Source organism: Rissa tridactyla, chromosome Z (genome assembly GCF_028500815.1).
Source record: "Rissa tridactyla isolate bRisTri1 chromosome Z, bRisTri1.patW.cur.20221130, whole genome shotgun sequence".
Lineage (NCBI taxonomy): Eukaryota > Metazoa > Chordata > Aves > Charadriiformes > Laridae > Rissa > Rissa tridactyla.
Genome location: NC_071497.1, coordinates 56,269,889 through 56,293,741, shown reverse-complemented (window position 1 = coordinate 56,293,741; position 23,853 = coordinate 56,269,889). Strand labels below are relative to the sequence as shown.

The window sequence follows — 23,853 nt, the reverse complement described above, 5'->3', positions numbered from 1 at the left end:
AAGGAAAACTCCAGACTATTCCACTCCACATTCCATACTGTGGTCTTACACTGAAGGAAGCTCTGCCCAGCCCTTGACAACCTAGAAGGCCAACACTGTCATTCAACTAGTAGATGTTAGTAGCTGGCTGAGACACTATAGACACTGCAACCGCAGTTAGACTTGTGCTGGTGCTGCTGTTTACACGAGCATAAGCAATCTTTACTCAACTGCTTTTCCCTGTCACATGACACCTTTCTTCACCACTGTCATTGGCACCACACAGCTGTCTAGCAGCTGCATAATGAACCAGACCAAAACATTGATCTAGCCTTCCCCCCTCCATTTCTCTTTCCTCCCCATGATTTGCAGTTTGTTTTTCAGCTGGAGCTGTTCCCTGGTATACTATGTGTCTGTACAAGCAGTTATGTCATAGAAATACTGAGGCTAGCATTGCTGAATAAACTAGGGTTACAGCTTAAAACATACCTTCTGAGAAACATTAAATTATTCTCAGAAATTATCCTCCATTCTAAGTGCATGCTTATCTAGCTACCAGCACATGTACATGCAAGACTTCAGCCACTCCGTTCCAGACTAAAATTTACTCCTGTGAGGCATACCTAATATGTAGTATTTCTACACACTTTACACGACACTTCTGTATTCTATGACCACTTTTAAAAACCACCAAAACACTAGGCACCAAACCATTCCACAGCAGAATTTACATAAAGGATAAAACTGGAAACTCCATATACTGGAAACTGAAATCCCTTTTAATAGTATTACTATCTGCCACACTTCCAAAAGGAGTCTGAATTGCTACGCACAAGAAGAAATGAACAACTAAGGAAAATTAACAGAAACTTGAATAGAAAGGAAGAGAAAAAAAGCAAAACTTGTACTTTGGTCCATTATTTAAAGCAAAATGTTCAACAACATCCTAAATTTCTAAATAAGAATTTTAATTCATGCATGATATCGATAAAATTAGCTACTAAGGAACAAACTCTTAGTTATTCTATCTATTTACTGTCTTTGGTGCTATGGTGGTGGTTTTCGGGTTTTTTTAAAAACATAATACCTTTTACACTTTTGAAAATTAGTTCTGCACCACGTAACTCTGTAAGTTTCTTCCTTCACACTCAACATTTAAGCACTGCTACCAACAATTGCCCTTACTAGATTTAAATCAGTCACTATTTCACTGATACTTCTCTGACACACCTCATTCCAGGTGCATTTCACGTTTACAGGGTTACAAAGACCTCAAAATCACATTTTAAGAATTGCTTTGTGGAGAATCCATTAATAACCAATTTAGGTAGCTTTAGATAGTAAGTAGTGGGACAAAGTATTCCAAGAAGCCCTGGTCTAGTTTTCCAGTTACAGGTCTTCAGCACCTCTTAACCAAATAAAGAGCGATACAAATCCTAGGTGGATTGTGATACAACTATTGACAGGCACGCTTAAGGATTCTAGAGCATTCAGAAGAAAAAAAATATTAAGAGGTTAAACTCAACGTTATTTAGAGACATTAAGTCTGTAATATTAAATAATTCTTCCAACAAACGCACTGCCAGTGCCTCACTCATCTCCTCAAGGTATTTTCATTTAATTCATTTGAGAAGCCAACTGATTGATTAGTTTTAAAAGGTGAAAATTGTTCTGTTTTCCATCCCATGCACTATTGTTAAAAAAAGAGCAGCTAATTACCTGTTTCTTTGAAATGCTTTCATTAGCTTTGGTTCCCATGGTAACAGTTCATTAAGCAGTCGTATCAATGTACCATGCAACTCCTTTACTGCTTGCTTCCGGTGGTACCATCTTCCCTGCAAACATAAATACCATTTATTTATCATTGCATATCTTGTTATATTGTATTAGTACTACAGTAATCCTGGTACAGTAATACAGCATATGAGGAAAATAACTGGAAGAAAGTATTAGTAAGTTTCACAGTTACATCTACACATGTAAGACATTAATATTCCCACTTTTTTATACTACAGAGAGATAATATCCTAGTTAAAAAAGCAATACTATAAGGATGTTCACTTTTTACAGGTCAAACTTAAAACCGAAGCAAAATCCTGTGAACACATCATGTGTTTAAAATTACTTAAATAAGTAACAAACATACGTAGTAATCCATTCAGGTCAGGGAAACCAACTATGTGTGTACACTTTTAATAGTTAGAGACAAAATTTCTACAGAAAATCTTACCTCTTTTAACATTAAGTGATGTAATTTATATTATTATTTGCAAAAACAATTTACAACAATTTTCAGGGATAACAAACACAGAGGTTTTGCAGTATATTTTTGTATTTTATTCAAAGTTCTAGATAAAGGTTTTTTTAAGTTTTGCAGATTGGTCATTTATAAAGTAATAGGCTATGCAGCAGAGTCCGGTTTTCCAAAATAAAAGCTTTAAGCTTTTAACTCAAATGTAAAATTAAAAATGGTTTTATATTCCAAACCGATATATGTAATCTTACAGTCTTCCATGAAGAATTCATGTTTTAATAAATCTGAAAAGGCTGAATGAGGATAAAAGACATTGGGAAATGACAATTAGCGTGTGTACATATACACAGCACAACCACAATGACCACAATGTTGCAGAACACATCCCTTAATACTCTTAGATACCTCTTGTAAGAATTTCTTCCCAAAACTTTATTCTGTAGTTTATTACATAAAAGACTGAACAATGCATATATATGTAACAGCTACAAATAGAGATGTAGTATACTCTAGTACTTCTGCCACTCTACTAATTCTGTGCATTTTATGTAAATGAGGATTTTATCTCTTGACTTGTCAGAGAGGATGGAAGACAGTAAAGACATTATAGTTCTGGAAAAAAAAAAAGCAGCAAGACTTGGGAAATTATTTATTTCATATTCATATTTTAACTGTGGACAGCAGATCCAGAAGTGATTCTCTCCCTCTACTCTGCTCTTGTGAGACCCCAGCTGGAGTACTGTGTCCAGCTCTGGAACCCTCAGCACAAGAAGGACGTGGACCTGTTGGAGCGGGTCCAGAGGAGGGCCACGAAGATGATCAAAGGGCTGGAGCACCACTCCTATGAAGACAGGCTGAGAGAGCTGGGGTTGTTCAGCCTGGAGAAGAGAAGGCTCTGGGGAGACAAGAAAGCTGGGAGGGGCTGTTTGCAAGGGTATGTAGTGACAGGATGAGGGGCAATGGTTTTAAACTAGAGCAGGGTAGGTTTAGATTAGACATTGGGAAGAAGTTCTTTGCAATGAGGGTGGTGAGACACTGGAACAGGTTGCCCAGAGAAGTGGTGGAGGCCTCATCCCTGAAGATGTTGAAGGCCAGGCTCGATGAGGCTCTGAGCAATCTGATCTAGTTAAAGATGTCCCTGCTTACAGGGTGGTTGGACTAGATGGCCTTTAGAGGTCCCTTCCAACCCAACACATTCTATGATTCTATGATATTTCACTTTTGATAGAGCTCATATCCTTCACAGCTTCATGTGGTCCAGCACACCAAGAAATATACAGCAGGAAAAGCTGGATAAAGCTTGACACGGTTGCTTTTCAGCAGTCTACAGTAATGCTTTTTCTATGGACTTTGGAAAAATTCCTTTCTACGCATTTCAGCAGATCTCTCCAATGTACAGAAAGATCAGTCAGGCTGAATGCTTGTTTGAAGTCCAGGTATCTATTTTTTATTGGTAACAGTTTACACATTTCATAACAAAATGAACAGCTACTCCTTCATTCTTCAATGAAAATTACAGAAGCAAAGATCTGAAGTAGGACCTTATGCCACATTACCACATAATGGTCAGTGCTGAGCACGCAGACAAGCCAGCAAACTCTATTTTCCCTCATTTGCAGCCTGTCATATTTGCAAATACAATGCACTGCAGAATAAAATCTGCCACTAAACACTGCAACAGAAAACAGCCCTTGTATATGCTGTAGAGTACCAAGGCATTTGGTATCACCTCCTAATGTTAGCAGTCAATAGAATTAACTGCTAACATAAAAAAGGATATCATGGGCACAGATTTATCTTTCTTGTAAGATACACAAAATATTTCACAGACAGCTTGAAAAGGATGAATTTATAGACTACACAGTATTAGTGGATTGTATCAAAACAAAAATCAAAATGGTAAAAATCAACAATGCCACTACTATCAGGATATGGAAATGCTGTACATGCATTTGATATAGCAAAGACCAGGATGTGTGAAAACAGTATTTCAAAGATATGAAAAATTACTACAGAGTAAAAACAACAAGAAACTACTAATTTCTGGGACTTATTTATCTTTAAATAAGGCTGAGATCTTGGCTTAAGTAGGAAAAAAAAAGAGTATTTACAATACTCTTAAGAGATAAATATCAGTTGACCAGTGAGTAAACTTCGAAGTGCTAACTGTATCAAGCATTGAATAGCCAGGCACAAGCAGAAGGCTTACTCAAGAGTAGACTTCAAGACTTTACTGCCTTTGTTAACACTTCAGAGAAGAACAAATACAAGTCACTTTTCTCCTTGCTTACAAAAATGAACAACAAAAAAATAATAACCAAACCTCTGCCCCCCAAATTCTAGAGGTAGTTTTTAACACAAATAGCGTCGTCTGGATATAAGCTCTGGAAAACTCCACATTTGCTTCCAAATAATTTTAATGCAAATATTATAGCAACATAATTAAAAAAAAAAAGTAAATTAATTCTTTCCCTGTATCCCAGTTACTCAAGTTTCTTACTGAGGTTTAGGAGTTGACAATAAATCTGTTAGTGGAAACATACACAGATTTAAGCCATGAGAAGAATTTTCTTTCCTTAGAAAAAGTCAGGACACAGAACAAACATGGTCCAAAAAACAACTGGAAAAAAACCACATTCCTTTGTAGTTCAGTGGTTCAGTTGATTTTCTATGCAAACACATAAGATTTCTGCAAAGCCTAGATGCTACACAAATGATCAACTATTATTCCTTAAATACTAAAATAGTAAAGAGGGACATTAAAAAAATGTCTATAACCTTAAGACACATCACTACAAAATCTAGCATTACCTTTCCTATGCAAGTTCATTCTCTAACACAGTCCTGTGTTTTTTCCATAAGAAAAAACAGCAACTCAATAACCGATAAAGCTAGGACTTAACTCCCTACTTCAGCATTACATAGATGCTTACTAATTTCTACAGGCAGTAAACTTGCCTTTACACATGTCTGTGTTGCAAAATCTTTTCAGTTATACCAAATGATATAATGCTGGAGAACAGCTATAAATTGAAGCTTAGGAGGTTCAGGCTGGACCTTAAAAGGTATATTTTCATCAGAAACATATGGCATTAGAACAGGTTGCACAGAGAAGCTGTTGAATATCCATTCTTTCTTTCTTGTTTTCAGAACTTGGCTAGGCAGGTCATGGATGCACTGACAATAGTCCTGCTTCAAGATGGGGAGACCTTCAAATGCCCCTTTCAATCACTGACCGCAGGGTTCCTTATGATGAAAGATAAAAACCTCCCAGTATGACCTGATCTGTTACGGGATTAGCAAATAAATGGAATGCAACATCTAACGACACAGAAGGAACTGACCACAGCAGAGTACCCACGACTGGTCCACACAAAATAATCAAAATACAGCTGGTAAGAAAATTCCATGAGCAGTGGTTTAGTGGAACAGCAGGATGAGTACAAACGAATAGCTATTACAGCCAAGTAGTTCAGTCCTCTTGTCCACAAAGGGTCTGTAGAAATGGAGATCTGGATGCACTACCTTCTAGTGTTTATGAAATCCAGCAGGATTTATTAGTAGACTTGAACTAAAATTATACACCTACATCAACCCAAGATGGTACTTTAGAGGTAAAAATAGTCTTTATCACTGGAGAGCTTGCTCTTAGTAATTGTCTGAAGAAACTCTTCCTCTTCAATTTACTTGAGCTAATTCTAAGTTTGATAAGAGCCTGCATTCCAAAACTGATTATTTAAACAGATATATCCAGTACCTAACTTTGGTGTGGACTAAGTTACGTTCTTAAGTGGTCTGTAATTCACATTCCCTGTACCACTGCTTCTATACCTTGGATCTGAGTTCTAGTTACCATCTTGTTCCAGGTAGTGACAAACAAAACCACTGTTTTCTTCTAGAAACAGAATGTAAGGTATTAGCAGAACAAAAGAGAAAAAATGCCTAGAAAGAGGACAAGTATAAACTGTGACTTTCAGCTGTGTTAAGTAACAAGTAAATTTTAAAAATGCAAACAATAAAAATACATTTTAGAAATGTGCTGAATGTTTCCATATAAACAGAGAGAGACATTCAACACATTCTCAACTGAAAACTTACCTTTTACAATAAGGTTTCTGACATCCAGAGCAGCCAGGAAATGCTGACTCCACTCTCCGTGATGCCCCAACATACACTATTCTGGCATACTCATCATGGAACCCCAAAGCAGACTGGAGCCAGGATATGGATATATGGGGTAAGGACTGAACTTTATAGGGGAGGTTTTGTTTTGTTACACACACACAACCACAATATTATGCAGTTTTATAAGATTTTCTTTAATCTTTACTTTATCTCCCAGGGACATAAAATAAAGAAAATTAGAAATCTTATAAAACCATGCAATATTGTTGCAAAGGGGTGGTGGTGGAGGGGAAAAAACTTACCTTACCCTTAATACGCCTGCTCCATTCTGCAGCGGGGTTCTGTGGTATGTGTGACATCACCAGTCTAGCATTTTCTAGTGATGTCACACAGAGAGGGAGTTGGTGATCTGCAGCTGCTTTGGACATCAGATACCTAAAGAAAAGAAATTCAGATACGGATTGATATTTAATGTTCTTATTAAACAATTTATGGACCAAATGCTAGAATTTCAGACACTTACTTCAATTGCAATTTTGGATGAATAAGAATGCAAGATAAGATTATGTACTCATATTATACAAACTCATCTATAATTGAAAGTGTTTTCATTTTGAAAATCCTTAGAGTTGTCTTCTACAGTAAAAGTTCCTGAAAGTCAGTATCTTGTGTTTTACCTTCAGCAATGTCATTCTGAATATTATACATATCTATCAACAGCTAACCTCTGATTTTATTTGAAGACTGGGACTGAATATAGTCAGAAGAATGACTTGTAGTAGATTATAAAACAAACTCACTCATGACATCTGTTAATCAATTTTACCTTTGAGCATTTACCAGCAACTAACGAAAAGATATTATGTATCAGCCCTCAAACTTTTAAAAAAAAAAAAAAGACTTCAGATTGCACTTCCATGACCTACATATCTGATCATACCATGCCCTATCCTAAAATGGTATCCCATACTCTCTTATTAAACATTGCAAACCAATGAAGTAAAAAAAAAAAAGCCATTAATATCTTGCCACCAGAAGTGTCTTTATCTTGTGATATAGTCTATGAAATGAATTTTCATTCAGACACTTACCCACGGGCTCTAATTTTCTTTAAGCAAAATTACCACACAATCATCATTGCGTTGATTAATCTACCACATTTATTTTAAAGATATAAACCACAAAAACACATGATAAAGTTTATTATCAGCATGATCTTACTGTCTTTTTTTAAACTGACTCAGAACAGTGAAATTATCCCGCACTGAACTGTCACGTTTTACTTTTCATTAGAACTTCAAGATATTAACTAACTTATACTGCTGTAACTCATAAAGAAACTGCATGTATGCAGTGTCTTAAACTATTTACAAAACAGCTGTGTCTTTCAAGCTATTATGACTCTTAGTTAACTCCCTTTCATATAGCTGAATTCTGAATCTTCTTAACTCTGGATATACAAGTATTTCTCTATTCTTCACTGAACATCTTAAAATCAGCTGGTTTTTTTTGTAACTGTGTGCTGACAGGAATGCCTTGAATATTTTTTTCAACATAACATACTAACTGAATAAAATCCAAAGCACTGTGAAATGTTCTGAATATACAGTAGTATCTATGACAAAAAAGTTCCAGATTAAATGTATAAGTACACATCCATATCTTTGATGCAAAATGGGCACTTTCACATTTGGAACTGTAGAAAGGTACATGATAAAAATGGCTTGAGGAAAGCTTCTTACCAAACATTTATTGGAGGGCTAGCCACATGAGTAAAGGCATGAAAAATCACGGGAAGCAAAGAGAAAATAGTTCCCAAAAAAACAGGCAATATAGACAGAAGAAGAGATGCTTAAGGAGCTGAGAAAAAAAATGAAGACTGAGACAAAAATATTGAAAGCTAGTGAGATAAGCAGAAGACAGAAATACCAGAGAAGAAAAAGTAATTATTGTGAAGAAGATTTCAAAATTTGAAGCCTAAAATTGGCTTTATTCATTCATATTATACAACTAAATAGCTGGTTGGATTTTGAAAAGCTCCACATGCTCACTCTCTCCTCAGAAGTACAGGAAATGGCATGGATGTAAATGTGTAAATTTCAGACTCAAAATTCAACATTTTGGGCTCATATCACTGTTTTTAAAAGATGATGGCAAGCTAGAGAGAAGCAATTACAGACTATTTGGAAGTGACTAATGTAAAATTCACGTTTTTGGGACAAAAAATGGAAAAAGAGAGTATGTTAGATACCTTAAAGATGAAGATGCACAGTAACACAGAACCTAAGCTGAAATTAAAAGAAAATGTTTCAGCTGCAAAACTTTAAGCAGGTCTATTAAAATTCTGTTATTCTAAATATTTATTGGATTAAGGATCTCTTCATCTGCAGTTTAAACCTGTGAATTTTTGTGCAAACACAGACTTCTCAAGACTATAAAATTATTTGTTTGCATGTACATTTATGTAAACGTAGCAATACAGATGAAAACAAGTATAACCAGAAACTCCTTACATGCAAAAGTCTCAAGCAGGGGTGGAAGAGGTCAGGAGAGGAGGAGGAAGGAATGGGTACAAGGAGGTTCACCTCCTCCTAAAAAGTAAAGATTTAACCCAGTAATGATCAAGTTTCCACAGAGCCCAAATGAGAAGATACAGTAAGTTTTTCCACTTTATTTTTTGTAAAGTTGAGGTCTGATTCACTAAAATATTAGTAAGAGCCCTAATCTATTTTTGATGGTTACATGAATTTCTGATGAGCATTTCTGGGAAGTCCCTGTACTGTCTTGTCTAAACACAGTCTCCCTATCAAACGTTTTTCAAACTTACGGCAGTATTTCCCATTTCTTTACATAGAGGAACTATTTTTATAAACTTTTATTTAGTAAATGAGCCATTTTGCATTATTTTCGCCATATATTAACTGTTTCTTTTAAAGCAAAGTAAAGCAAATTAATAAAAAAACCTAGAAAACCATCTCTTCTCTCAGTTTAGATACTTCCTATGAACAAATTTAACAGTAGCCTTTTTGGAATTTCAAAAAAAAGCAGACACAGAAAATATTATATTCCACCCTGGCCCAATATATTCCTTTGGATAGCCTCAGTATCCTACAAATAAATTTATGTCGGAGGTTCTAAATATTTCTGACCTGAACCCGTAGGTTTTTAACTCTGAATTTTCAGATGCACTCCAAAATACATGTTTCTGTGGGCGACATGGACTTAAAGCTACCGAAAAGCTCAGTATGCTTTCAGCCCTTCTGACTCACCTGCTTAAAAGATGTATCCACTTGCACAGATAGACATTCACCTGTCTTGGGAAGTACAACAGTCTAATTAAAACCCTCAGGTTACAACATTAGAACATGGCAGAACATTTATAAGGGACTTTTTTACCCTTTTACTACTAAATCAAGAACGTCAGTGTGTTACAGACCTCTGCAAAATAATAAAATCTTCAATGCATTTTCTCCAAACCCTAATTAGTTGTGAACTTGGTGGTGTCCTTTGACTAAGTAATTCTCCTTCCTCTCACCTTTGCCTGACTTTTCTCTCCCTGTAGGGAGAGTCTGGGCTCCTTCTTGCGGAGGTACTGCCCTTTATCCATTTCAACCGTGTCAGCTTCACCGTGGGAATCCTGGGCTCCAGCCTCCCTTCTCACTCCTCAGACAGCTATGCTTGCAGGGAATGATTCAAATCCAATGGCACTACCAAAAGTCTGTCATTTCAGTAAACAAGGAATCTTTCAATGTTTATGTTCCCTCCAAGGCGATCTATGCTTTAACATAATCAGGATAGGGTCTAGAATTTACTGTCCTTGTCAAAACTCAGTTCTTTTTACAATAAACATGCTCACTACAAAGTCAGCTTGCAAAATGATATCTGCAAAAATACCCCAAAGTTCACAATTTGATACAAGTATCTGCAATCCTGTCAGTTTCATACTACACAATAGCAAGAAGGGATTAAAAAAAATAATCAAGTTCTGCTACGATATGCAACAAATACATACAACTGATCTACAGAATAGCTTAATTAACAATTTCACACAAATCACCGATGTCTTCAGATCACAAGAGAAGCTGATTATCTGAAAGACAGTAAAGAGATTTCAATTCACTCTGCAACTCCCACTGACTTTACCTGACACAGAAGACAACAAGGAAAAATGGGATCCAAAATGTCAGAAACTGATGGTTGTTATCTTGCATACTGATCAGGATATAAGGTGCTACTTTACCATCTCTTCTCATAACAGAAATTCCGTATATTAGACAGAAGCCTTTATGGTATCCTAAATATACTGGGAAAATGTTTCAATACCACATATGTTTGTCAATTATTTTTTCATTAATACCACTGCGAGTAGTTTTTACGTGGAATTAGGCTACTTTGCATGTCTTGATCCATTTGCTAGTTATAGGAAATTTCTAAGAGCTCACATTCAACTGAACTGCCATGCTAATACATACAGCGTAAATTTTCAGCAAACATGAGGTAAAAATGCAACAGAATCTCAACAGACTTTTTAGCCAGTATGTTCCACTTCAGGTTTATAATTGCCTACTGACTGCTTGTAAGTTCCCCCACATCTATCTATGTCAGTAGTAGCAACAAAATAGACATAATTTTTACTAGAATCTAATTCTTGTTACTGTAAATTCTGTTATTTTTTCTATTAATTCCCTTTTTACTCTTTTAGTCACACTGCTTTAAAGTGAAAGGATGTCACTTCACACGTCCTAAGGAATGTACCAAAGCAAGAAGACATTTTAGCTCAGACACTCCTTAGGAAGCCACCCTCCATCCTTTCACTAGACGGTGAACAGAGCATTAAAGTGAAGTCCTTCAAGTCTACTTTCTGCATCTCCTGCTTTCTGATGTCCAGTCAGGTACTCAAATAAATAGTAAATCTGACTAACTTATTCTCTCCTCTCCCTCCTGAAATGTAGTAGATGGTAAGGAGAGTAACTGTTTAGTAGCTGAAGCGACAGACCTTTTAGAACACCCCTGATTGTAATATCACATATAACCTGACAGAAATGGCACTTTTCCTGTCAAAAGCAATCCTGCTTTCTTTTGCCCCTAGATGCTCATTCCTGTCCTTAAAATGACCCCTCAAACTGTATAACAACACAAGCACGGGTATTTGTGCAACTGCATGATAAATTGCACTAGAAAACTGATCTGTGTTACAAACACCTCAACAGCAGTAAAAAACTAGTTAGGTTTATCACAGATGAACTCTCTCACCATGCAGCTGAACAAAGAATTTTGCTACCCGCTCTCTCATGGGGTGGCACAGAAAATATAAGCTGCCAGAGACACAGAGAGTTGGAACTATTTATTTGGCAGCAGTTTCGGCTTATGTCAGTTGAAAGCATATGTGAAATTGCAGCCTCTATTCAGAACTGTGGCTATAGTTCAAGAGGAAAGCAGTCAGGATAATACTAAGACCGAGATGAACTTCTGTTTAAAATTAAAGAACTGAGGTCAAATTTCATTTTCCTCTCTAAACAGTAATGGCAAACTGGCACTAAGGCAAATCTCATAATTGTTAAAACAAACTCACCAGTAATCAAACAAAAGTGCATGACATTTTAAATGGAAAAATATTACTCATAGCCAATTCAAAAGACAATACAGCTGTACAAAAGAGTACAGAACCAAACTGTTTTAATCAACCAAACAGTGAAAATCCTTTCCAACAGGTTTATTATTTCATTGTTGAAGGAGAAACCAGTAGTAATGCCTACACTTAAAATTACCCATGGCTTTCCATTACATAACCCTGTTCTAATTTGCTTTTAACTTGCCAAACAAAACTTGTTCGGGCTAAAAATCTCTCATGTCATTTGTTGGCTCATGATGATGTTCTGAAAAGTGTCAGATACCACCAGTCCAACTACCTACAAAAAATGTAGGAAACCAGTAAGTGTAGTCATGTTTAAGAAGTCTTACAGCTCAGCTCTTTCATTAGGCCTCCAGTACTTCCAAGTTCTGGAGAAGGAATTCCTTTTATGTACTCTAGAATGGCTTCTTAGGAAACAAAGGTAGTTAGGACTAAGAAAAATGTTATACTTTAAAGTCTTAATAAAAATTAGACAAGCTGTATTTCAAGTATGTATTAGTACTTAACATAAGCTTTAAAGCTTGCCTTGAGGGTTCCTCTGAGTAGCATAACCTGGAATATAAAACTAAATACTAAATAATACTAAAATACGAAATACTAATACATACTAAAACTGGAATTACCAAGTAGGTTCATCATGAAGAAACATTCATATGGCTTCACCTATGTCACTATTGCAAAGAAAAATCAATAGAATTACCATGAAGTAGTAAGAACACCATCATCTTCAGGTCAAAACAAGAAAGTCATCCGTGAACAGCATCAAAATGAGTACCATTATATTAAAATAAGCTTTCACATTAGGTCAAATTTCCATCATCAAATTAGAACATTGTTTTATTTAATAGACTAGGCACTTCAGATGAAACAAACTCTATTTTGCATGCTTCTGAAATTGCCACTGTCATTTTTGTCAGAGCTGAAGCATGAAAATCTGCATTTCCTCCAGTTTTTAATATATCTAACCTAATTAAACATGGTGTTAGACATTAAAAATGAAATTCTAATGACTTCTCTTGCGAAGTGAAACCTCATTTTAGCAAGTCAATTTTAAGCAGTATTCATCTAATTTAACATCTATTTCTATTTTTAAAAAGTGAATATGAAATTTGCCTGATAATTATTTTTTAAAAATCAATACTTTACTGTTTCCTTATAATCACTTCTTCAGCAGTTAATCCTAGCTTTTTTTTTTTTAACATAAAATTTCTAACAAGTGTTTAGAGACCCAGAATCATGATCTGATCGATTTATCCAAGCACACAGAAAGATTGTCCTTACCTCACAACTTCTGAATGTTGAATGAGTTGTATCTTAACTCCCCTGTACTTAAGTGTTTGGTTTTTTTAAGACGGTGCGATTAGAACTAAACATAGTATTCCTGCTGAAGTCATGCAACTTATTTACATAATGACATTATCAGATTTCAGTTCAAGGAGCAATTATGACATATATAGCATTTGTCTACCCTTGAAAAAGTCTTGTTGGTATGGTTTTACTAGTAGACTAAAAGTCTCACCTATACTAAGAGTATTGATACACTGATGTGTACTCTCATTTTTAGCTTTTTCTTCTATTGTTGACATAGCCTTTCTGATAACCTCTTGACAATCTTATCATAAAATGAATTTGCAATTTGGCAACTACAAAATAATTTTAAGTTAAGTCTGTTTTGATGCATTTGGATATTTTAACAACTATTATGCTAAGTGTCTGCACTGAAATTCATCTTTCAGAGTCCTAAATTGTATTGCCTCTCCCTATCTCTGTCCACTATTCAAATAATTTAAGAATAAATTGTTTCTGCATAAGACTGAAGGCATTCATGGAAATTAGCAGCCCAACTTCTAAGGGATAAAAAAGCAACATTTTTAACTACTACCGTTCATAGAAATGCTACAGAAATGCCTAGCAAAGGTTTAATAAACAAAACTGCAATGAAAAAGAATAATAATAAGAGTTGGCTGCAGAGGTCCATTTGAATGAGTACTATTTATGTATTTAAAACTATCCACCACCTTGATGAGAATCACTGCCTACTCCAAAATGTCAAACGTGTTGGATTCTCTTGTCTAACCATTATTCTTTTGAGGTTTTCAGCTGCATAGACTGTGATCCAGTGTACACCAGTGAAATTTGTATCCCAATATGGTATCAAAAGCTAGATAGCATGCTTTCCTGTACAACCTACTTGAATAAAAATTAATCAAAGACAATTTTAATAACTTAATTGCAAAAAAAAAAAAAAGTTAGGAACCCTAATAAGCAAATTAAGAGTCAGCCCACATGAAGATCTGTTGAGCACCGCATAGGCAGATATGAGAACTCTATCCTGTGATTGCTTGTTCAGTAACAGTTTGTCCTCAGGGAAGAATGGTCACATGAACTACTCCTTCTACAGTATTACCACTATCCACATTTTATTTTGGCAGTGAGAAGTGTTAACATAGTTACTGAATTTACTTATCATAAAAACATTGTGAACAGAGCACTATATATAGAAAAGATTAAGATTACAGTCTCCAGGTATCAACCTTCATGCAGTTATGGAACAGGCATAAAATCTTCAGTTGACAGGCCTCAGGAAATAACTGGCACCATTTTATACCCATACAAGAGAAAGCTTTTAATGTCACATACCGATTTCTTTTTAATGTCCTCCAGATCTTTGAGTTCATTCTCAATCTTTGTGATTAATTCCCTGAGTTCATCAAGATTAGTGCAAATAAGCTAAAAAACAAATGAACACAAACACTTGGTAATGTGGGACTTGGAAGATGTACAATGAAGTTAAATAAAATCTAAAAGCACATGTTATTACTTAGTGCCGCCATTTGATTTTTATTTCCTTATAGCATTTTTAGGACTTTTTGAAAGGAATAAGGAATAATAAGAAAACACTTCACTCTTCAGACATAAACCACATCTCTGCCTGGAAACTTCCATTTCAAAAGGTGGGTATTTTCTTAAAACTTCTGTGAGTGACAACTACCAAATTTGTCTCAAGTACAGTAATGAGCTGGAACAGGTCTGAGTACCAAACAACTCCCTGGTGAATTAAAGTATACTACCTTAGGACTACACTGTGGTGATAAAATAATTGCGCTTGTTACAAGATTTTCCTGAATGTAACTTTATACAATTAACACAGAGTATTCCTGAAAGACAACCTAGCCATGTCTATCAAATCTCCCTACCCATCTATCTTTTGAAAAAGTATTATATTCTTCTTATTCCTGTCTTTAGAAAACAGCTTTTTACATTTTTCCTTTCAGAATATGTATGCTATTTTCTTGAAAAAATCGTCAAACAAAAGTAATCTGTATGTTTTGGTTTACCATCATTTAGGGCAATTAAAGACTGAATAAACAGGAAATTATTAGGGTGTTAGTTTCTTCCAGGTTATCATGTGTTAAAACTTGCTTCTTTCCGAACACCCTTAAGTGGAAATGTTTTCCTTACTACTGAAAACATGTTGAAATAATTTAATAAATTCAAATCCAGACAGAAAAAACAACCACACAAAAATACTTTTATGATAAAACTGCTAATTTTTCGCCAAATCAGTAATTCATAATAATATACTTTTACTTCAATTACATGAAGTTTTAGATTGCAGCAAATTCATATTAAAAAAACCCACCCTTTGTTTCACTATTAAAATACAGAAATGACACTTTTAGCAAAATACATAGATTTCACAAAACCCTAACATATAAATGCTGTTATTTTTGTAACACTTGTGTACATTTGAGAGCACTGGGAATTTGTGTGACTTAAAGTTTACAGTGTTCACATTGGTCAAGTTTAAAATAGAATAAGGAAATGGGCACTGTCTTGCTGTAGACAATGTATGTAAAATTAACTTGGAAAAGGTTTCTCTCTTACTCCGGAAAACAGTATTACTATGTGTAACTCTACTCGGTTCAACATGCATGTCTGTCCTGCACTTAAAGTTCCAAACACATAAGAAGTAAACTGGAATCAAAATACTGGCTTTTCTTTTCCCATCTGGCCTCCAAAGAAATCTATGATACTGTATTACTGTACAAAAAAGTAAAAGTTTGTCACATCAAGCCCATGACAAAAGTCAATAAAGGCATGGTAAAGATTTTCCCTACGCAATTTTAATTTCCTCCTCTGATAATTCAGTTTTTAAAATGTATTACTGCTTTTTCATTTTCTCCTATGAGACATGTTTAATTCAGTGTACCATGGATCAAAGATAAAGCACAACTAGGAACTAAAAAAAAGATACTGTCTTCATTGCCTAGAAGCAGGTGAATTTCTCACTAGGAACTCACTTTTTGAAAGGCAAGTTTGCAAGGAGAAGGATGATTTTGCTATTGTTAGTTGAACGCTGTCCTGGAAACACCAGCTCTATCTTTGACTGCCATAAAAAGCTCCTATATGTCACCACATAATTAATGTGGCCAAACTTCTCACAGGTCCCAGTCCTGATTCTCATTTTCAGAACAGTCACTTGAGACACGAGGATCTGATTTGCAAAATTGTTAGTGTGCATCAATCCAAACTACATCAATGGGAAAACCAATGGAAATATATAGTTTAGTTGTTTTGGGGCTGGGGGTGACAGGGAAGAATAATCAAATCTCTAAGTCCCAATTTTCATCAGAGGTGTACATTTGAGGCTAATATCTGTGTGTTTTACTCATTGGTAAAACAAGGAGGGTAACAGCTGCTCAGCTTAGAGTATATACTGTCAAAATGAGTTTAGCATTTAAAATACTCCAATACTGTACTGAAAACCACTATAAAAAGGTTTAAGAAAAAAATTATACTTCTTCGTTCACAGTAGGATTTGAGATGAGGTACTAAAGATGTACACTGATTGGGAAGAAGCTATTTCTAAAACTTCTCTCACTTGGTTGTCATTTCCGATCTTACATAATGAAGCCGGCATTTTGAAGGAAAGATGAAAAGAACAGTAATAAAAAAAAGTAGTGTATTTTGTATGATCATTTTCATATGGAATCTAGCTGCTATTTCTCACAATGAGACTCTAATGTATGTTTGAGTGTTATGTGTTCACGGTTGTTAATTGGCTGAATTTAGTAATTCCATTTCCTGCAAACACTGCCTTTGTAAATTGCTCTGTACGTTTTAACAGGTAAGTTAATGTGAAGGCAAAAAGAAAGGTATTAATGTTACAATCTAATCATCCTGTCACATTCCAATAGCTCACTGGTAGTTTCACATACTGCTCTTGAAGATGCCTTCTAATCATCTATCAAAAGAAAAAGAATCTGAAGTGAAAAAAATGTTTCCTTTATGACTTATCAGAGGTAGTGAAAGATTAGTTCCTATTCTCCAGAATACTACATGGTGTCTTAAAGATTCAGATTATAAATATTTCCATTAATGTACAAGTCATGTAATTAGTTATGTACATGCTAACTACAACACAGACGTTTTCACATCAGGCACAGTACTTACTACATATGGGCTTAATTTTCATAGACAATAAGCATTCTTTTTTTCAACTGAATACAATGGAAGCTCCAGGTATTCAGTATTCCGGTAAATTTTCAAATTTGGTGTTCAACTTTCCTGTTAGGATACAATCTCAGATCTCAGTAATCTCTCAAAGACCCTCACTGATTCCTAGAAGTTCAAGGAGGAAAGACAGCAAATCTCCTCTCACTTTTGTAAGGAAAGCCACGGGAGCCAAGTTCTATTCCGACTTGGGACTCTCCTGTGATCCATTTCTCGGAATTTATGAACTATTTATCATTGTAAAACCAAGTCTAATCTGTGGATCTATTCATAAATACAAACCCAGTACAACCCCCCCGAGCACTGATGCTCCCTCCTTGCCCTCCTTAACTTCAGCCAATCTTTTAGCATAATTTTTACTAACTCTAGTGGGGTCTCCCGCTTTAGGTTATCTGTGTAATGATTGTAAACTATACTTTTATTACCTATGAATCTGCATTTTTACTGCTGCCATATCCATATGGAAAATATCCAGATAGCCCCCTTTCAAGATCTGTATTTACTATAAAACATGGCTGATAAAATTGAAACAGTTAAACAGAAAAGCTGAAGTTAGCCCAGTTCTTTACAATGTGCGCATTTCTTTTTTCCTTAGTTATAATACATGTAGGTCTATATGGCTATATGTGTATATATGTGAGGGGAAAGGAGGGAACACTGAGACAAAGCACTTGTTACCAAACCTAAGTGTACTTTGTAACTGGAAATAAAACCCAAAAGCCACACATTAGCGTCCCTTCTGTACAGCAATATAATTTTTCGTTTCATTAAAACATTAATGAGCAACAGTAATAATAAGTTTGGAACTCAGAATTTCTTTTAAAAGGAAATATGCAACAGCCAACTAACTCACAATCTATGAATCTGTAAACTTACTTCTCAAATAATTTTCAAAATATTAAAAACAGTACAAGTTTTTTGTATGGTTTTATTTGGCAAAGAGGATTTAATTTGCATCTGCTTTTGATTTGCATTTGTTTTTTGTTTTGTTTTGTTGTTTGTGTTTTTTTTAAAGCAGCCTTGAGCTAAGAAATTAATATAAGGTCTGAAATCACATACAAAGAAGGAATGATGTTCACTGATCTATGCTTTCACTGCTTTGTCCAGGACATTCAAACTACGATAGAGAGCAGAAAATCTGTGCACTATGTTTCCTCAAAAGGTTGTTTTAAATTAGCATTACAAATGTTAGGATTAAGTAGTACAATTATCTCCTGATTTTTTTTGTAAATAATTTATTTTAATGTATAATTTGGGGTCACTGCACATATGAAAAGATTTATTAATACTAATTTTCTCAGCTTTAATGTCAAGTTATGATTTTCAGGTAAAGGATCTATACTTAAATACAGGATCTAGTCTTACGAAATAAAGTGCCTAAAGTTTTGGGGTTTTTTTCATGTGTAGCCTGCAGGCACACAAAACATCTTACAAATTTTCATTTATTTCCTTTCTTTCCAAAAGAACTGATGTTTAGATGTGAATAGCAATATTCTTATGGCTATACCCACCCTTGCATATCTCACATGGCCTGTATACACTCAAGCTGTCTTACCAAATATTTCAAAAATACACTCTCACCTTCAAACCGTTACAGAATTTTATTAAGTTTGGCCATCCACATATGTGGAGCAGAGTATCTCCAAGCATATTTTACTGGGCTCTAACAGTCTTAGTAGTATTCCAAATGCAAATGTTTTAATATTTGCAAATACTTCTGACAGTCATACCAGTCCTGCCCCTCCTCTTGAAAAAGGCAGGTTAAATTGTTAAAAAGTTCCCTAATAAGATGAAACTACTCCTACTAATCAATCTTAGCTTCACCTAAAACAGATACAAAGCCTAGCTTGATCAAAAGAGACAGAATTATTTTGTTACATTTTAATTAACACTTTAAATAGGTAAATGTAATAACATTAATTTTACATTTAGCTAGATATGTACATGTACAGTTTACCCTGGTTAGATAAAAATTTGGGTTAAGTTTTAGATAATGTTTTAGACTACTTGAAAGCAGTAGTTTAATACTGTAAAAAAATATTTCTAACCTAACCGTGTACATCCATGGCATGCAGATAATGTGCTGGGGAAAATAAAATTTTTAGATACTACCTATTTTTGGAGCTAGGAAACATTTTAGTCACTACTACTAGAATATAGCCAAAAGTCAGTGTATATTTAAATATTAGTCTTTTCTCAATATTGACTGTTACTAACCAATTTTATCACCACAAATTCTACTAGCTCCGCCTGAAACACATCATCATCATGGAATTAAATGATTCAGTGTGAGGGTTTTACAGAACAGTCATGATTTAATGTGGGTCTACTGCTCAGAATAGCACAGTTTGCTTTCTGAAAAAAAAATATAGCTAAAGGAGAACTTCAATGCAAGCAGGAATACATAAATAAATTGCGACTTAGAACTGAAGTACTCTAACATTTCAACGCTTCTATCACAGTACCATAAAACCACATTATCATAATTAGCACTCTTTTGTTACTGCTCTCTGGTCTAAAGGTCATGCAGAAATGGGGTAAAAGTTGCAAACAAGATGAGCACAGGAGCCTAAAAGTTTTTGGAAGTCTGTCAGTAAATCAAGCTAGATTTCGGTTCACGGACCACAGTGTCACACTTCATACAAAACCCAAGTAATCTTACCCCAGAAAATTATATCTACCTTAAAAATCCCATGAACAACTCCTAGTTTTTACAGGTTTTGTCCTGTAACAGATTTATCTGGGATCTTAAACAATACTGCGAAGCAGTGTGTAAGCTGCACATAAAAAAAGCTAAAACATTCTCTACAAAGAAAAGCTGAAACGCTCAGATTAAACCTTTTGAAATAGAAGAAGGAAATTCATTTTTGATTAGGATTTTCAAGGTCTCTATCAGAAATTAAAGAACTTATTTTACAGACATTTAGATTTCAAGTGCTTAAAACAAAAATTAAAATAATTTACCTGAAATTCTGGTATGGTAGACTTTGTGACACCTTTCCTCTTCTTTGTGATTGCTTTTTTAGATACCGATTTTTTTCCTTGTAAGATTAAAAGAGAAAAGCTTCATAATGCTGTTTGTTGTACTTCATTAATAAAATCAAATTACACACAGACTTGAAAAGTTAAACTACAACTAACAGACGGCTGACAGTAAGTCACGTAATCATGATGAATCAGAACTAGACGCAGCAAAAGAACACATTAAACTACAAGTATCTCTATAGGGCGGTCTTTCTGGGGGGGAAAAAATAAAAAAGAAAAAAAAAGGGGAAAAAAAGAGAAAAAAGAACAAACCCATTACAATGCTCATAATATACCACCTAAACATTTAAGTCATAAAAGAAACATTCACAGCACTGTTCTGAAAAGAGTGAAATCCAGAACTTATGCCACAAACTTAAGAAATATAGCATCTTACCTGCAAGATTTGCTCTATGACACTGTAAAACGAACCACACATTAGGGTATGGGACCTCCGTATCTGATAGTAAAAAATGCCCTCAAAGCACAAGCAGTATCTAGAAATCCCCAAATGAACGTACTGAAGTTACCAATGAAATCAGATTACTGATTTGTTTTTTTCCAGCTGTGGCAAAACCTAACATCTTAGAAGAAAGCAAACACCTTCTGATAATGGCCTTCACACCCAACTGTGCTATATAAGAACATGGATATAACTAAAAACCTTCTTGGAGGTAAGGCAAGTGCTTTACTGCCTACAGTATCAGGGTTCACAAGTCACATACAATTCTCAAATCAAGTAGTTATGTCACCAAGCCAGATATGCCAGATAGTGGAGTTTCTTATATGGTTATTTCTATACTCACATGGTAAATTAAAACAAGTCCACTTTTGACCTGTTAATTGAGATCAAAACCATCACTCTAAGATTACTGCTGTGCTCATATAAAAACAAAACAAAACAAAATAAAATATCAAATAAAGCATGTGGAATTTGTTGTCAGAATCATTACAAGCACTTGGTAATAACACAAATGCAGGCAGATTTGATATTTATATTAACGAAAATACTGGCAGGAATTGCATTTAATTTTTTCCTAATAGATGCTTGCTTGTGTGTGCAAATGAGTATGTACATATACATACACCTATTCATAGATGCCTAGGCATCAATAACTTCAGCTTATCACACTGTGAGTTTCCTGAACATCCTACCCGAATCTGAAATAAAACACACTTAAAAGACAGAGCACAGGGCTGAAAAGATCTAGATTTGAAACTCCACATACTGAACACATAACAGAATTTAAAGACACCTCAACTACCAAAAATAAACACACACAAGATTTCACATTACAGAACCAGCGGTAAAACAGAGATGCATGTTTATTAGAACAATGACCCAAATGTTTTGACAATGGGTCCACATTTTTGTTATATATTTTATGAATCCAGCTGCATTAAAAACATAATTGCTACTACTGAGAACAGTGCTGTTCATTTAAGAACTAAAGCAGACATCTAATATAAGCTTTTTTGACAAACTGAGTCAAAAAGCAGTCTGGTGACATGGTGGTTCCTTGTTATAGTCCTGTAGAAGAATGTTATCTGGCAGAATATGAAGGGATAAAAACATGGGGCAGCTACACTGTCTTGCTTCTTTACAATAACAAAGATTTGAATATGACTAAAATGAAAATTTCCATTTTATTTGAATATTTTCAACACACTTTTCAGCAAATATTTACTTGAATATTTTGAGCATCAATATCAGGTGCTGTATGATGCAGTGTACTTCAAAAAATAACAGAGTTAACAGAAATATACTCTTTCCCCGAATATTTCCTTCTGAAAAAGGGTGAAAAATTTTTAGGAAGAATTACAATTAATTACCAAAGGAAGAAAGAAAATATTTCTTCCCTTGCAGCAGCACGTGAAAAGCATGCAGCAGGGAAGATCCGGGATAACAGCCAGAACAAGAATTAAAAACCTGACTAGAAGCACATGGAAAGTAAGCTTTACCTTCTATGTAAACTGAATCAAGGACAAAAAGTCTTTGAAAATAGAGTATGACACATGGATTATCATAAAGCATACCTACTAGAATATAGGTAATATAAGACACAATTCCCAGGCTAACATCTGCCATGAACTAAGAATATATCTGTATAGAGCAGCACCACAGTCTCTTTCCCACTTTGTGACTATACCCACCACCTATGGTGCAGGCACACATCACATCCCCAAAAGTTGCAAAACACTACAGATATCTGCACAATGGGAGAGAATTAATATATACAGCAAAGTAACTTTGGCAAACTCATCTTCTACCTTAATAACATCCTTATACCAAATTGAAATTCACAAGAAGTTATAGCAATAGTATTGATAATCGCTCTCTTTTAAAAAAAGTTATCTCTGATTTTCCAAAAGGAGTATTTCTCATTTGCCAGCTTTTAAAATAAAAATTTTCTTTAATAGCTTTTCAAGGAAAAAAGCCCCAAAGATGATAAAGGAAAACATCTATTTAGTATTCCTGAGACAATGCAGCTGCACCTGTGTCCAGTTTCCAAATTGACTTTAGTACTTAAAAATATTCCTATTCACTTACCTGTAGGTGGTAAAATCTTTGGACAAAATTAACCGAGGATCAGATTTCCACAATAAAAATCTATTGAGATCTGCTAGTTTAGAATCTCAGAATACAAGCTGACACATTCAGCAAAACCAGCAGCAACGGTAAAGGATGTCAGCTTCTACCAGCTACTGGCGCTGTCGCATGTAGCATAACCATGTAAACACTTCATCCATGCCACCATCACAGAGCAGTCACTTCGCTTCAACTGCCAGGCTGAGGTGGGCATGGATTCAGTATGGAGCATAAAACGACTAAGGGGTTGGACAGGTACCAACTGTTAGTGGCAACTTTTCAAACCACTCCATTGAGGTCTGCTAGAACTCCTTTGCCCATAATCCTAAGTAAAGAGACTATTTAAAATAGATTACATAAATAATTTCAGCAGATAAAGTCATGTTTCTGACAGCAGCTAGATGCATTTTGAATCACAGCACACGTCACCTTTCAGAGTACACTCAATGCACAATATATTTTATTGCTGACTAAAAGCAATCACTGCTAGAAAAAGACACCTAGGAAATAATGAAGGAAAAAAAATATTTCTAATAAGGAAGCTCACAGGCATTATCTCTTCAGGTCACCTATTCCAATTCAACTCCCCCTGCTTGCTTCCCACCTCTGGTCCCCAGCTTTTACTAGCCGTAATTTATAAACCACTTAAGAAGAGTTCTATACATAGACAAAATAATAAAGTAATTTCAGTGCAAAAACGCTCAGAGGGGGAAAGGGGAACCGTGGCTCAAT

The 23,853-nt window shown here is 35.0% G+C and overlaps 1 protein-coding gene across 5 annotated transcripts in view; it reads right to left on the bottom strand.

Annotated features, from left to right (window-relative positions):
• Positions 1–23,853, bottom strand: part of KIAA2026 (KIAA2026 ortholog) — a 52,777-nt gene that overhangs the window by 8,414 nt on the left and 20,510 nt on the right. For 3 of the 5 annotated variants that reach the window (XM_054185649.1, XM_054185648.1, XM_054185652.1), the window contains 5 exons: positions 20,472–20,548; positions 14,631–14,720; positions 10,371–10,448; positions 9,628–9,672; positions 1,699–1,814 (listed from right to left, as the gene is read on the bottom strand). In XM_054185649.1, the coding sequence (XP_054041624.1) occupies positions 1,699–1,814; positions 9,628–9,672; positions 10,371–10,448; positions 14,631–14,720; positions 20,472–20,548 (406 nt within the window). The remainder of the gene's footprint in view (positions 1–1,698; positions 1,815–9,627; positions 9,673–10,370; positions 10,449–14,630; positions 14,721–20,471; positions 20,549–23,853) is intronic. The other 2 variants (XM_054185650.1, XM_054185651.1) reach the window with 2 other exon arrangements.